At 45.1% G+C, this 12,160-nt stretch overlaps 1 protein-coding gene across 6 annotated transcripts in view; it reads left to right on the top strand.

Annotated features, from left to right (window-relative positions):
* nlrc5 (NLR family, CARD domain containing 5) overlaps positions 1-12,160 on the top strand; it is a 248,668-nt gene that overhangs the window by 216,588 nt on the left and 19,920 nt on the right. For all 6 annotated transcript variants that reach the window (XM_068049594.1, XM_068049593.1, XM_068049592.1 and 3 more), the window contains 4 exons: positions 2,446-2,529; positions 3,719-3,802; positions 7,369-7,452; positions 10,752-10,835. In XM_068049594.1, coding sequence (XP_067905695.1) covers positions 2,446-2,529; positions 3,719-3,802; positions 7,369-7,452; positions 10,752-10,835 — 336 coding nt within the window. The remainder of the gene's footprint in view (positions 1-2,445; positions 2,530-3,718; positions 3,803-7,368; positions 7,453-10,751; positions 10,836-12,160) is intronic.

Below are 12,160 nucleotides of genomic sequence, written 5' to 3'. Positions count from 1 at the left end.
AACTTCGGACAAATTCGGGGCTTTCTAGAGGGTTCTGAAGTTTTTTTTAAAAGCCTGCTGGAAAATCCCGAATCTGTCCGACGTTAAGAAACTGCTGTTCCCGGTCTCAGTAACGGTCAGAGAGAGAGAGAGAGGGAGGGGGGGAGAGAGAGCGAGGGGGGAGGGAAAGAGAGGGGAGAGAGAGAGGGAAGAGAGAGGGGAGGGGGAGAGAGAGAGAGAAAGGGGGGTGAGGCGGGCAGGGAGAGAGAGGGGGGAGAGGGATGGACACAGAGGGGGGAGAGAGAGGGGAGAGGGATAGACGCAGAATGAGGAGAGAGAGGGGAGAGAGATGGACACAGAGAGGGGATAGGGATTGACACAGAGAAGGAGAGAGCGAGTGAGAGGGGAGAGAAAAAGATCAAGATCACACCTGACAGATGGACATCTATCCAGATTCTCCACATCGTGACATCAAGTATGCAGGCAGACATTGACTAGTTGTGCAAGCAAAAACAATGCCAGGTATCTCACTAAATAGGGAGAAATGTGTTTTAAATCGGACTGTGTTTTGATGTCATTAGATTGACTGTACACTTTATATACAGATTCATTGCCCCCATGTCCGTGGCTGAGTCAATAATTTTGTCAAATGTTCATGGTGCAAGATTTTGGTGCCTCTGCTGGATCGGAGCATGCCTGTCAGGGAACTTGGCTGATTTGCCATCCATTTAATTTAGTGGAGAGAAAATCAGTTGTGGAGAGTCATTCCTGGGTGGTCCCTGGTGCCTCCTTCTGACCACCTGTAGGGAAGGTCAGCAGCCTGCGAACAGGCTGGGCACCAATCTGAAGGAGACCAGCTGGAAGGATGAAGATCATTTATATAAAAGGGAGAAGCCACCCAACTATCCCTATAAAGTAAAAATAACCGATGTTGCCTCCCTAATTGTGTTTTTAGCAAGTAGTCTGACCCTTCAGTTAGATCATGCCTGCCAACTGGTGCATGTTTTCTAATTGAGATGAAAGGAAAGTAACTCCAACACTCTTTCCACAGTTGTTCCAGTTATGGAATAAATAGTGAAGGATGATGGTGATTCATAGCAACTTGAGACTATTGGAGCCTCAGTAACATCCCCCAGCAAGTGATGAGACTGTTGTTATCTTTGCAATATAATTTCCTGATGGGATGGTGATGTAGTGGTAATGTCACTTGGCTAGTAATCCCAAGATCCAAGCTGATGCTCTGGGAGCATGAGTTCAAATCCCACCATGGCAGCTGGTGGAATTTTAAAAATTCCCCAACTAATTGATAAAAATCTGGAATTGAAAGTTAAGTAATGGAACTATCATCGATTGTTGTTAAAATCTATCTGGTTCACTGATGTCCTTTGGAAAGCTGGCGCAGACACGATGGGCTGAACGGCCTCCTTCTGTGCCATAACTTTTCTGCCATCCTTACCTGGTCTGGCCTACATGTGACTCTAGACCCATAGCAATGCGGTTGATTCTTAATTGCCCTCTGAAATGGCCTAGCAAGACAGAGTTGTCAAGAGCAGTTAGGGATGGGCAACAGATGCTGGCTTTGCCAGTGACACCCAAATCCCATGAAAGAAAAAAAAGGAATGTTTAAGAAATGATAAAGAACCTCCAACTGTAAAGAAGGAATCAGCAGACCTTTACTTTATGGTCATGATGCTGCTGCCACACTGCACTGTGCTTTTTCTTGCTGTAGAGTAGGTGGGCCTCAAAGGGCATGGTGTACCCCTTCCTGGTCTATTGTACTGCTGCTGATTGAAAAGAGCTAGCAGGACATTCGGCACTTTCCAATTGCTAGAACAGAGAATGGAATGGAAGTTGTTAAAAAAAATAAATAAATGAAAGGGGATGTCAAATGAAAATAACCCAAGACTGCTTCTTGGAGATGGTCTAATTGATAGGATGAAATGCAGCACTTTCCTTATCCTAAATGCTTGCACCTCCGATGCAGAGGGTTTCCAGCTTTAAGATGAACTCACAACTACTTGGATATAAATAGGAAAAAGGCCAGTTTGCAATCTGATATAAGGTTTGATTGTATCCTCTTGTGTTTCACACTAGCAGTTTGATATCTGCCCAATATCGGCAATCAACACATTGTATTAAATTCACTTGGCTGCTGTCTGGGCAAGGTTCATAACCCAGGGTAATGCTTTAGTTCAAAAAGCAGACAAAGAAATTTCACATAACTGTATTAACGGGTTTGTTACTGAAATCACACAACATCCTATATTCCTGAAGCATGGACTAAAAGAATTCAGTCTAGTGTGGGTTTAATATCACTGATGTCAAACATACAACACGCTATCAAAATGCATGAAAAACCAAGTCATAATAGAAATGCAAGACATATTATTTTATCATTTTGCTGTTGAGTGAGAACAGCTACTTACCTGTAAACTCCTAATTAAATAGACCATCTGTTCCTTTCAGCTTATGTGGCAACTGTATCGAGGATGTGGGAGCAATGAAACTAGCAGATGTACTGCCCGTTATGAAAAGTTTGAAGACACTGAAGTAAGTGGTTGTGTTTTGATCATAAATATGTATTTTCCCATAGGCTTGTCCGGTGGCTCAGTTGGTACAGGCACCGCACAGTGTAGTACTGAGCCATTGCAACCAGGAGGGTCCCAAGTTCATTCCCCAGTCTGTGCTGAGTTAACAGATCTCACTGGAGCTGTATAATTGGTCTCCATACTCCTCCTTGGGATGAGAAAATTCAGCCATGCCCCTTTTTCCACTCACAATCTCATGTTCCACACAGGAAAGTGCATGCATGTGGATGTCAGGTCAGGCAGGATTAGGCTTAGCGATGATGCTGTCTATGTACATTGCCTATGGTCACAGATGAAGAGCCCACTTGGAGGAGATGCCAGAGGCCTGCTGGTATCTGTGACCTTTAAACGCCAACTTAAATCAACATTTTCAGAAGAAAGGTACAGGGCAGTTTCAATTCATGTAGATGTTCAAGCTTTGTTTTCATGGACTGTGTAGGCCTAAATATGGGTCATTTAACCCCTTGAACCTGTTCCACCATTCAATTAGATAGTTGCTGAACTGCAACCTAATTCCATATGCCCGCCTTTGCGCTATATCCTTAATACCTTTGATTAAAGAAAATCTTTCAATCTCAGATTTAAAATTAACAATTAATCTAGCAATTACCATTTGCAGATAAGAGATCGGCTATACACTTTATATACAAATTAATTGCACCCATGTCCATGGCTGAGTCAATAATTTTGTCACCTGTCCATGGTGCAACATGTTGGTGCCTATCCCTGCTCGAGTCACCTCTTCAAAGATTTCTATCAGATTTATCAGGCATGTCCTACCCTTTAAAAATCCAAGTTGGCTCTCTCTGATCAGCTGAAAATGTTCAAGGTTTTCAGTCGCTTTATCCTAAAGTAAGGTGGTTAAAGATTCAAATCTCACACAACCCCATGGAGTGTGGGAGACAACAAAATATCAATCAACATTGGATTTTACTTAAATAATAATCTGCTTGTACATGCATGTAGTGCACAGTCCATCCTCAGATTCTTGTAAGATTCTTATGTAATGTATGACATTAACACAGCTACAGATAGTTTTAGCGAACCGTTTATTGTTATTGTGAGGCGGTAAGTGATATATTAAACCAAGAGTAGCTTCAGCATTGGGTACATTTAAATATGTTTTGCAACCTTTTCTTTTTCACCACCAGCTTGACACAGAACAACATCACAGCAACTGGCGGAGAGATGCTGGCAGAAGCTCTGAGACAGTGCCCATCGCTGGAAGAGATTCAGTGAGTGCAGTGTGTAGTCACAAAAGCATAATATTGTGGATGTGGAAAACTGAAATAAAAACAGAAGATGCTGGAAATACTCAGCAGGCCTGGCAGCATCTGTGGACAGAGGAACAGAGTTAACATTTCAGATCGATGACCTTGCATCCAAACTCAGTTCCGATGAAAGGTCATTGACCTGGAACGTTAACGTGTATTGTCATGCTGATTGGTCATGTTACGGTTTGAAGTAATACGATCCACCTGAATTGAAGAGTGAGCACTGACAGCAGCTTGCTTTGTCTACCATCAGATCACTGCAAACAATTTGACTTCCCCTGAGTTTTGTTTTTGAAAAGGGGGTAAATTTATCAACTTCTAAATGGTTCAGAACTGCTGCCAATTCCACCCAAAGGGTCATTTCAGGTAGTGTTCAATTCTCCTGTTAAGAGCCTCACTGCTTAAATATTCATAGCACCGGGTGCAGACTGAGGCAGGTGTAGGAAGGAGATTAGTGATGGGGCAGGGAAATTATGTGCATGTGAAGAGATGCGGCGAATCGAAGGGAGTATCTGAAAAGTTGGGGAGTTTCAGAAACCCATCTCAACCCATGAAGCGCCCTTTACAAAATCTGAAGGGACAAGGGATTAAGAAGTGGTGGAAAAACTCAAAGGAAAGGGAAATCTTGTGTAAAGACAGAGCAACGTTTGATGCTCACTAACATTGAGGAGTTGGTGTATGATGTTCTCGTGAGGCGTGGTGCCCTCTGTGCCATTCCACTACATTATCCCAAAGGCCATGAAGGTGCAGCCAAATTTCAGGCTCCCAGTTGGCACAGCTCAGCATCTGCCTCTTTGCTGACCCAGACACTCAGAAGGCAGTTAGTTGTGCCAGGGCTTGTAGAAATGAGTTGGTGTCACCTTGGTGGGTATAGTCTATCTGATAAAGCTGGCGCTTGACCAATCCAGCATGCTTTCTTTTACTGTACATCCCACCTAAAGCATGGCACACTGTGTTTAGAGGGTTTCTGTAGAGCTATCCAGACTAATCAGGCATTCACATCAGATCTATTATGGAGAGAGGGAGGGAATCAGTTGGAAAGAGAAGCCCCATCAGCACTTCATCCTGCCAAAGTGACGTACTTTCATATTTCTCTGCAGATGTGGGTGTACAGGTGCTGATGTGAGGGCCTGGAGCACCTCGCTAGCCGGCTGGATTGCCTCTCCAAACACATTGGCTCAGAGGTTTCCATTTGGAAATCCACCAGTAAAAGGAGCTGAGACAAAGGCAATAACTAATAATTTACACAAAGGCTCATGAAAGCCTAACCCCCTAATACAGTACCAGCAAGAAAACAGAAAAATCCCATAAATGATCAAAAACACTTAGCTTTAAAATCTTTCCACTTTGAAGAGTGTACAATTAAAAAGAGTGGGCTTTAAGTCAGCAGCAGAGCAAAAAGAAACTGAAAATCCAAAACTATTTCTACGCTCACTATTCAGGGCAAATATTCTGGATTCTCTCCCTTGGTGAGGCACCTTACCCACTATGTGCATGAATTGAAAAATTGCTCTGGAAAATATACCCTACAATTTCTGTTCACAACCTTTGCTGGTTTGTCAAAGTGAACCTGTGCTTACTGACCTACATTGGGTCCCAGTCAAGCAAAGTCTTGATTTTAATATTCTCATCCTTGTTTTCAAATCCTCTCATGGCATCTCTTCTCCTATCTCTGTAATCTCCTCCAGCTCCACAGCCCTCTGAGATATCTGCACTCCTCTAATTCTGGCCTCTTGTGCATCCCTGCACCTTTAATTGATTAGGCCCCAAACTCTGGAAATACCCTCCCTACACGTCTCTGCCTCTGCACCTCGCTTTCCTCCTTTAAGACACTCCTTAAAACCTATCTCTTTGACCAAGCCCTGAAGGGGTGGTAGAGGCAGGAACCCTCACAACATTTAAGAAGTAGTTAGATGAGCCATAGCATACAAGGCTGCAGGCCAAGTGCTGGAAAATGTGAATAGAATAGATAGGTGCTTGATGGCCGGCATAGACACGGTGGGCCGAAGGGCCTGTTTCTGTGCTGTATAACTCTATGACTCAAAGCTTTTGGTCATCTGACTGAATGTCTCCTTATATGGGTCAGTGTCATATTTTGTTTCATAATGCTTCTGTGAAGCACCTTGGGACATTTTATTACATTAAAGGTGCTATATAAATATTAGTAGTTGTTGTTATTGCTGCAATACTGCCAGTTCCTGCATGCTATTTGCTTCTGACACATTGTTAAAAGGAGCCTGAAAACTATTGTTTTTCGGCTGCGTTTGCTGACAACACAACCAGTAGGTGGCGCAGTACTATCACAAGTGCAAATGCAGCCGCTTCCACTGAAACGTCACTGTCTGCGACATCTCAGGCAGCTGCCAGGATTAAAGATGGCGCTGCTCAATTTATCACAAAAAACAAATTCAACCCAAAAATCCCCTCAATGGCTGCCATCGCTGCCTTCACAGTCCCCTGCTCCCTCCTGCCATTGTGCTTCTCTCTATCGGTCCCTCCTGCGCCCGTCTTAGCGCCGCTGGCTCCCCACTGCCTTCCCTTAAGCGCTACAGCCTCACTGCTCCCCCCCTTTCCCTCAACCACTCGTTCCAGACCTCACCACTGCTCCCCTCACTTCCCCACCCCCCCACCACCAGCCCGCTCTCCAGCTGCTCATATCCTGCTTCCACCCTCCCCCTCCAGCCGCCAGCTCCAGGCTGCGCTGCTTCCCTCCTCTCGGCCACTCGCTACTACGTTCGATCATTCTCAGTGCGTCGCCTGAAGAAGCAAGGTGGGCTGCAAGGGGTAACAGGGCAATGAGGGGGAGAGGGGGAAGTGGGGAGCGAGTGGCTGGAGAGCGGGTTGGCAGGGGGCCAGTGGGAAGCGAGGAGTGGGGAACAATCAGCCAAGGGGAGGGGGGAGCAGTGGTGAGGTCTGGAGCAAGCGGCTGAGGGGGGGAGCGGCCGGTGGGGAGGAGGGGGAGGGGGAGAAAACGTCGAGGCCTGGAGCGAGTGGCCGAGGGGGGAAGAGCGGCCAGTGAGGCGGGAGCGAGCAGCTGAGTGGGGGGAGGGGGAAGCGGGCAGGGGGAACGAGTAGCGTCAATTGAAGCAGGGCTGGTGGGAGGGCATCATTGCATGGTGACATCATGCACGCATTCAGACTGGCAGGCTGGCAAATGTTCACACACACTGATGATGTCTGTGATCGCTCTGCACATGCTCTGTGTTGTCAGGAGTCATTTTGTTGTTTTTATTCTATCTGCAAGTCAGCCATTTTCCTAATGTTTATCTTTAAATTCAGTTTTTCTTTAATTTTTGTGTGCTCCTTCTATTAAAATCAAATCAGAAATGGACATTACTTTCCCTACTTTGGCTCCAACCTGAAGATATTTCAGCCCAAATATTGTTCAGCATTTTCTTGAGCCAAGTGTCCTTGTCTTATCACTTATATCTGATGCAACAGCTCACTGTATTCCCCATGTTTGGCTAAGAATTGTTGAATACTGATGACAATCTTTTTCAATCCACTCAACCAATGTAAACATGTAGTTTGTCCACGAACAAGATCGGTGATCAAACTGCAACAAAGTTGGCTCAAGCCCTGCCGAAGCTGCCCTGCTTAAAGATTCTGAAGTAAGTGTTGTCTGATGTTCACTCCTGTGTGTGTGTGTGCATGCTGTGCCAATGTGTATCAGTGTTCTTGGTGTAATTTATTAAGGTTCAATCTGTTTCTATAATCAGTTGAATGAGAATGTTTTGTTGGCTATTTCCACTCTTCTAAAATTCATGTTGATTTACTACGTCCAGTAATTTGGAGCTCATTTCAAAGAAAAGTTCAATGAAATATAGAGGGAGATTAGAGTCTCTGGCTGGTAAAAGTAGGGAAAATATTCTACAAGTATATCAATGGGAAGAGGATAACCAGGGAAAGAATAGGACCCATTAGGGACCAAGGGGGAAATTTGTGGGTGGAGCCAGAGGACATTGGTAGGGTGTTGAACGAATACTTCACTTCACCCAAGAGAATGAGGATGTAAATATGGAACTCAGAGAGAGAGACTGTGAGGTTCTTGAGCAAATTGTCATAGGGAGTGACAAGGTATTGGAGGTTTTGGCAGGCTTAAAAGTGGACAAATCTCCAGGTCTAGATGATTTGTGTCCCAGGATGCTGTGGAAGGCGAGGGTGGAGATTGCAGGGGCTCTGACCCTAATTTTTAATTCCTCTCTGGCCACAGGGGAGGTGCCAGAGGACTGGAGAACAGCTAATGTGGTCCCACTATTTAAGAAAGGTTGTAGAGATAAGCCAGGGAACTACAGACCAGTGAGTCTCACGTTAGTGGTCGGGAAACTAGTGGAGAAAATTCTGAAGGAGAGAATCTATCTCCACTTGGAGAGGCAAAATTTGATTAGGAATAGTCAGCATGGCTTTGTCAGAGGGAGGTCATGCCTAACAAATTTGATTGAATTTTTTGAGCATGTGACCAGGTGTGTAGATGAGGGTAGTGCAGTTGATGTAGTTTACATGGATTTCAGCAAAGCCTTTGACAAGGTCCCACATGGGAGACTTATCAAGAAAGCAAATGCACATGGGATACAGGGTAACTTGATAAGATGGATTCAAAATTGGCTTAGCTGTCGGAGACAGAGAGTGATGACAGACGGCTGTTTTAGTGACTGGAAGCCCGTGGTGTACCACAGGGATCTGTGCTGGGTCCCCTATTATTTGTCGTTTATATAAACGACATAGATGACTATGTGGGGGGGAAGGATCAGTAAGTTCGCGGATGACGCAAAGATTGGCCGAGTGGCTGACAGTGAGGTTGAGTGTTTTGGATTACAGGAAGATATATGTCAAATGGGCAGAAAAGTGACAGATGGAATTTAACGCTGAAAAGTGTGAGGTGATACACTTTGGAAGGAGTAATGTGACACGGAAGTATTCAATGAATGGCCTGATACTGGGAAGTTCCGAGGAACAAAGGGACCTTGGCGTGTTTGTCCATAGATCTCTGAAGGCAGAAGGGCAGGTTAATAGGGTGGTGAAAAAGGCATATGGGACACTTGCCTTTATCAATCGAGGCATAGATTACAAAAGCAGGGAGGTCATGTTGGAGTTGTTCAGAACTTTGGTAAGTCCACAGCTGGAGTACTGTGTGCAATTCTGGTCGCCACATTATAGGAAGGATGTGATTGCACTGGAGGGGGTGCAGAGGCGATTCACCAGGATGTTGCCTGGGATGGAACATTTAAGCAATGAAGAGAGGTTGGATAGGCTTGGGTTGTTTTCGCTGGAGCAGTGAAGACTGAGGGGTGACCTGATCGAGATGTACAAGATTATGAGGGGCATGGACAGGGTGGATAGGGAGCAGCTGTTCCCTTTAGTTGAAGGGTCAGTTACGAGGGGACACAAGTTTAAGGTGAGGGGCAGGAGGTTTAAGGGGGATTTGAGGAAGAACTTTTTTACCCAGAGGGTGGTGATGGTCTGGAATGCACTGCCTGGGAGGGTGGTAGAGGTAGGTTGCCTCACATCCTTTAAAAAGTACCTGGATGAGCACTTGGCACATCATAACATTCAAGTCTATGGGCCAAGTGCTGGCAAATGGGATTAGGTAGACAGGTCAGGTGTCTTTAATGCATCGGTGCAGACTCGATGGGCCGAAGGGCCTCTTCTGCACTGTATTATTCTGTGATTCTGTTAGAGGAAGTTTTTAACCTCACCCATCTGCCAGGAACCTGCTAGGATTGAGTGCAATGCTGGCTTTATACATTGAAAATGGAGAGGAGGATTGGGCATATGGAATGTTTTCCTTTATTGGCCGAGGTATAGAATTCAAAAGCAAGGATAAAATGCTGGTTAGGCCACAGTTGGAGTATTGCGTGCAGTTCTGGTCACCACATTACAGGAAGGACATAATTGCTCTGGAGAGAGTACAGAGGATATTTACAAGAATGTTGTCAGAGCTCGAAAGTTGCAGCTATGAGGAAAGATTGGATAAGCTTAGGGCTGTTTACCTTAGAACAGAGGAGGCTGAGAGCTGACTTAATTGAGGTGTACAAAATTATGAGGGGTCTAGATACAGTAGACAGGAAGGATCTGTTTCTCCAAGCGGAGAGGTCAATTACCAGGGGGCATAGATTTAAGGTAGAAGGATTAGAGGGGACATGAGGAAAAACATTTTCACCCAGAGGGTGGTGGGTGTCGGGAATTTACTGCCAGGAATGATGGTGTAGGCAGAAACCCTCAGTTCAGGTACCTGGACATGCACCTGAAGTAAAGGCCGGCTCAGGTCTGCAAATTAAACCTGACCCAAGCCCGACAGATCCGTATCCGACCCCGAGCTTGACCCAGCCCGAGTCCTTCCATTTTTTCCCGTGTCCGACCCAACCCGACCATCAGTTAACCTCCCTTCCGTTTTTCACTTTGCTTATCTGCACAAGCTTAAAATAACTAACAAAACCACCTTTCAAGCCCAAAAAATAAATTAACAGTGGAGCCACTTACCTGAGGTTGCGATAGAGCATATCCGACCCGGCCCAACCTGATCCGAGCCTGGATGCCGGACCCGGAAGTGCGACCCGACCCGAACCTGGCACATGTCGTCGGGTCCCGTCGGGTTCGGGTCGGGTAGCCGGCCTTTAACCTGAAGTGCTGTAACGGGCAAGGCCATGGACCAGGTGCTGGAAGGTGGGATTAGATTGGGCCACTAGTTTTGTCAGTTGGCATAGACACGATGGGCTGAATGGCCTCCATCTGTACCGTAATTTTGCTATGGTTCTATGGGCAATGCCTAACACTGGTGTTCCACCCAATTCCATGGATTTCCCACTTGCAATTAGGTTAAAATGAATCCATTGGTATTTGTTTGTTTGGCTGAAGGCCATAGCATAACTCGAGCAAATAATAATCTACACTTATCTACCTCTCTGTTCAGCCTTCATTGCAGTGAGCTCAGCGCCGATGGTGGAATAAGCCTGGCACAGGGCCTTGTGCACTGCCCGAGTCTTGAAGAGATAAGGTAAGGGATGCTCTAGGATTCATTCTCTTCTTGTTAACAGAAGCAAACAGCAAAGTCTGAACTGAAGGTTGTCACTTAAATATTAAAAATACCTTCTGATGAAGAATGTCTTGTAAAGATGCTGTCAATTTGTCTTTTTTTGTAAAGAAGCCTTGAATACTAAATGTTGCTACTGACTCTCCACTGCATTGCTCACTGAAAGGTGGTGATTACACTGTTAAAAAGGTGAGGGAGGGAGATTTAGAAAAAAACATGTAAGAGATATGCTGAGAGATGTCGATCAGTTTAACAAGACCATCAATACAGTGGTGATCAGTAATTTTAATGCTTACAGTGCAACTAGTTACACACAGTGACAAGGTAGTCAGTACAAAAGATTGCAATTACCCCAGTCCTTTGGCGAACAGGCAATCATATGTTGCAACGGTTTTTTTGTTCTTTACTCTTGTTTTACCCCTCCCCTTTGAGGCAGTTCTTTATCTACCCCTAACCAACCTATGCTAATTAGTGACGCTATTACCCATTTAACCCATATCTAGACATGCCTCCTTTACTTTCTCAATGACTCTTTGCAGCAGACACAACTTAAGACGAACTGAAATGATTTAAGATTACAGAGACAGTGATGTAAATAGTTTTTCATTACTTACTGGGAAATAAATAAGCAAGTAAGATGTTTTTTTCTTGCCTACTGCAGGCCAATAAATGAAGAAATCTGTTCTGCTCACTGCCCACAGTTATTTCACTCAGCTCTGCCCTTGCCTTACCCTCTCTGCTGCCAGTAACCCCAATCCACACCTCTATCAACTTGATGCTGGATTTCTCCACTGTCCTCTTTGCTATCTGTTGACATCTCCCACCATTCCATCCTATGTAAGCTACAAGTCATCCATAGCACCATTGTTACCCACACTAAGTCCCTCATCTTTATTGCCACTATCCTTGCCAAACTGTACTCCCCATGCCTCATGGAATTGACTAAGATAGCACCTGTCTCTGAATCAGAGGTCATGGGTTCGAGCTTCTGCCCCTCGAGACTTGAGCACATAATCCAGCCAGATAGTTCACTGCAGTGCTGCATTGTCAGAGGTGCTGTCTTTTGGAAAAGAAGTTAAACTTCTCAGGTATATGCAAAAGATCCCATACGGCTGTTTAGAGAAACAGTCGGGGGAGGGGGTGGAGTGGGGGGGAAGGCTCTCCCTGTATCCTGAATATATTTATCCCTCAACCAGCATCATTAAAAACAGATGCACCTGGCAATTTATCTCATTGTTGTTTGTGGGACTTGCTGTGTGTAAATTAGTTGCTGCATTTCCTACATTATA

The sequence above is a fragment of the Heterodontus francisci genome, chromosome 17 (genome assembly GCF_036365525.1).
Source record: "Heterodontus francisci isolate sHetFra1 chromosome 17, sHetFra1.hap1, whole genome shotgun sequence".
In the NCBI taxonomy this organism is placed as follows: Eukaryota; Metazoa; Chordata; class Chondrichthyes; order Heterodontiformes; family Heterodontidae; genus Heterodontus; species Heterodontus francisci.
The sequence above is the reverse complement of the archived record's forward strand: the minus strand, read 5'-3'. Positions and strand labels throughout refer to the sequence as shown.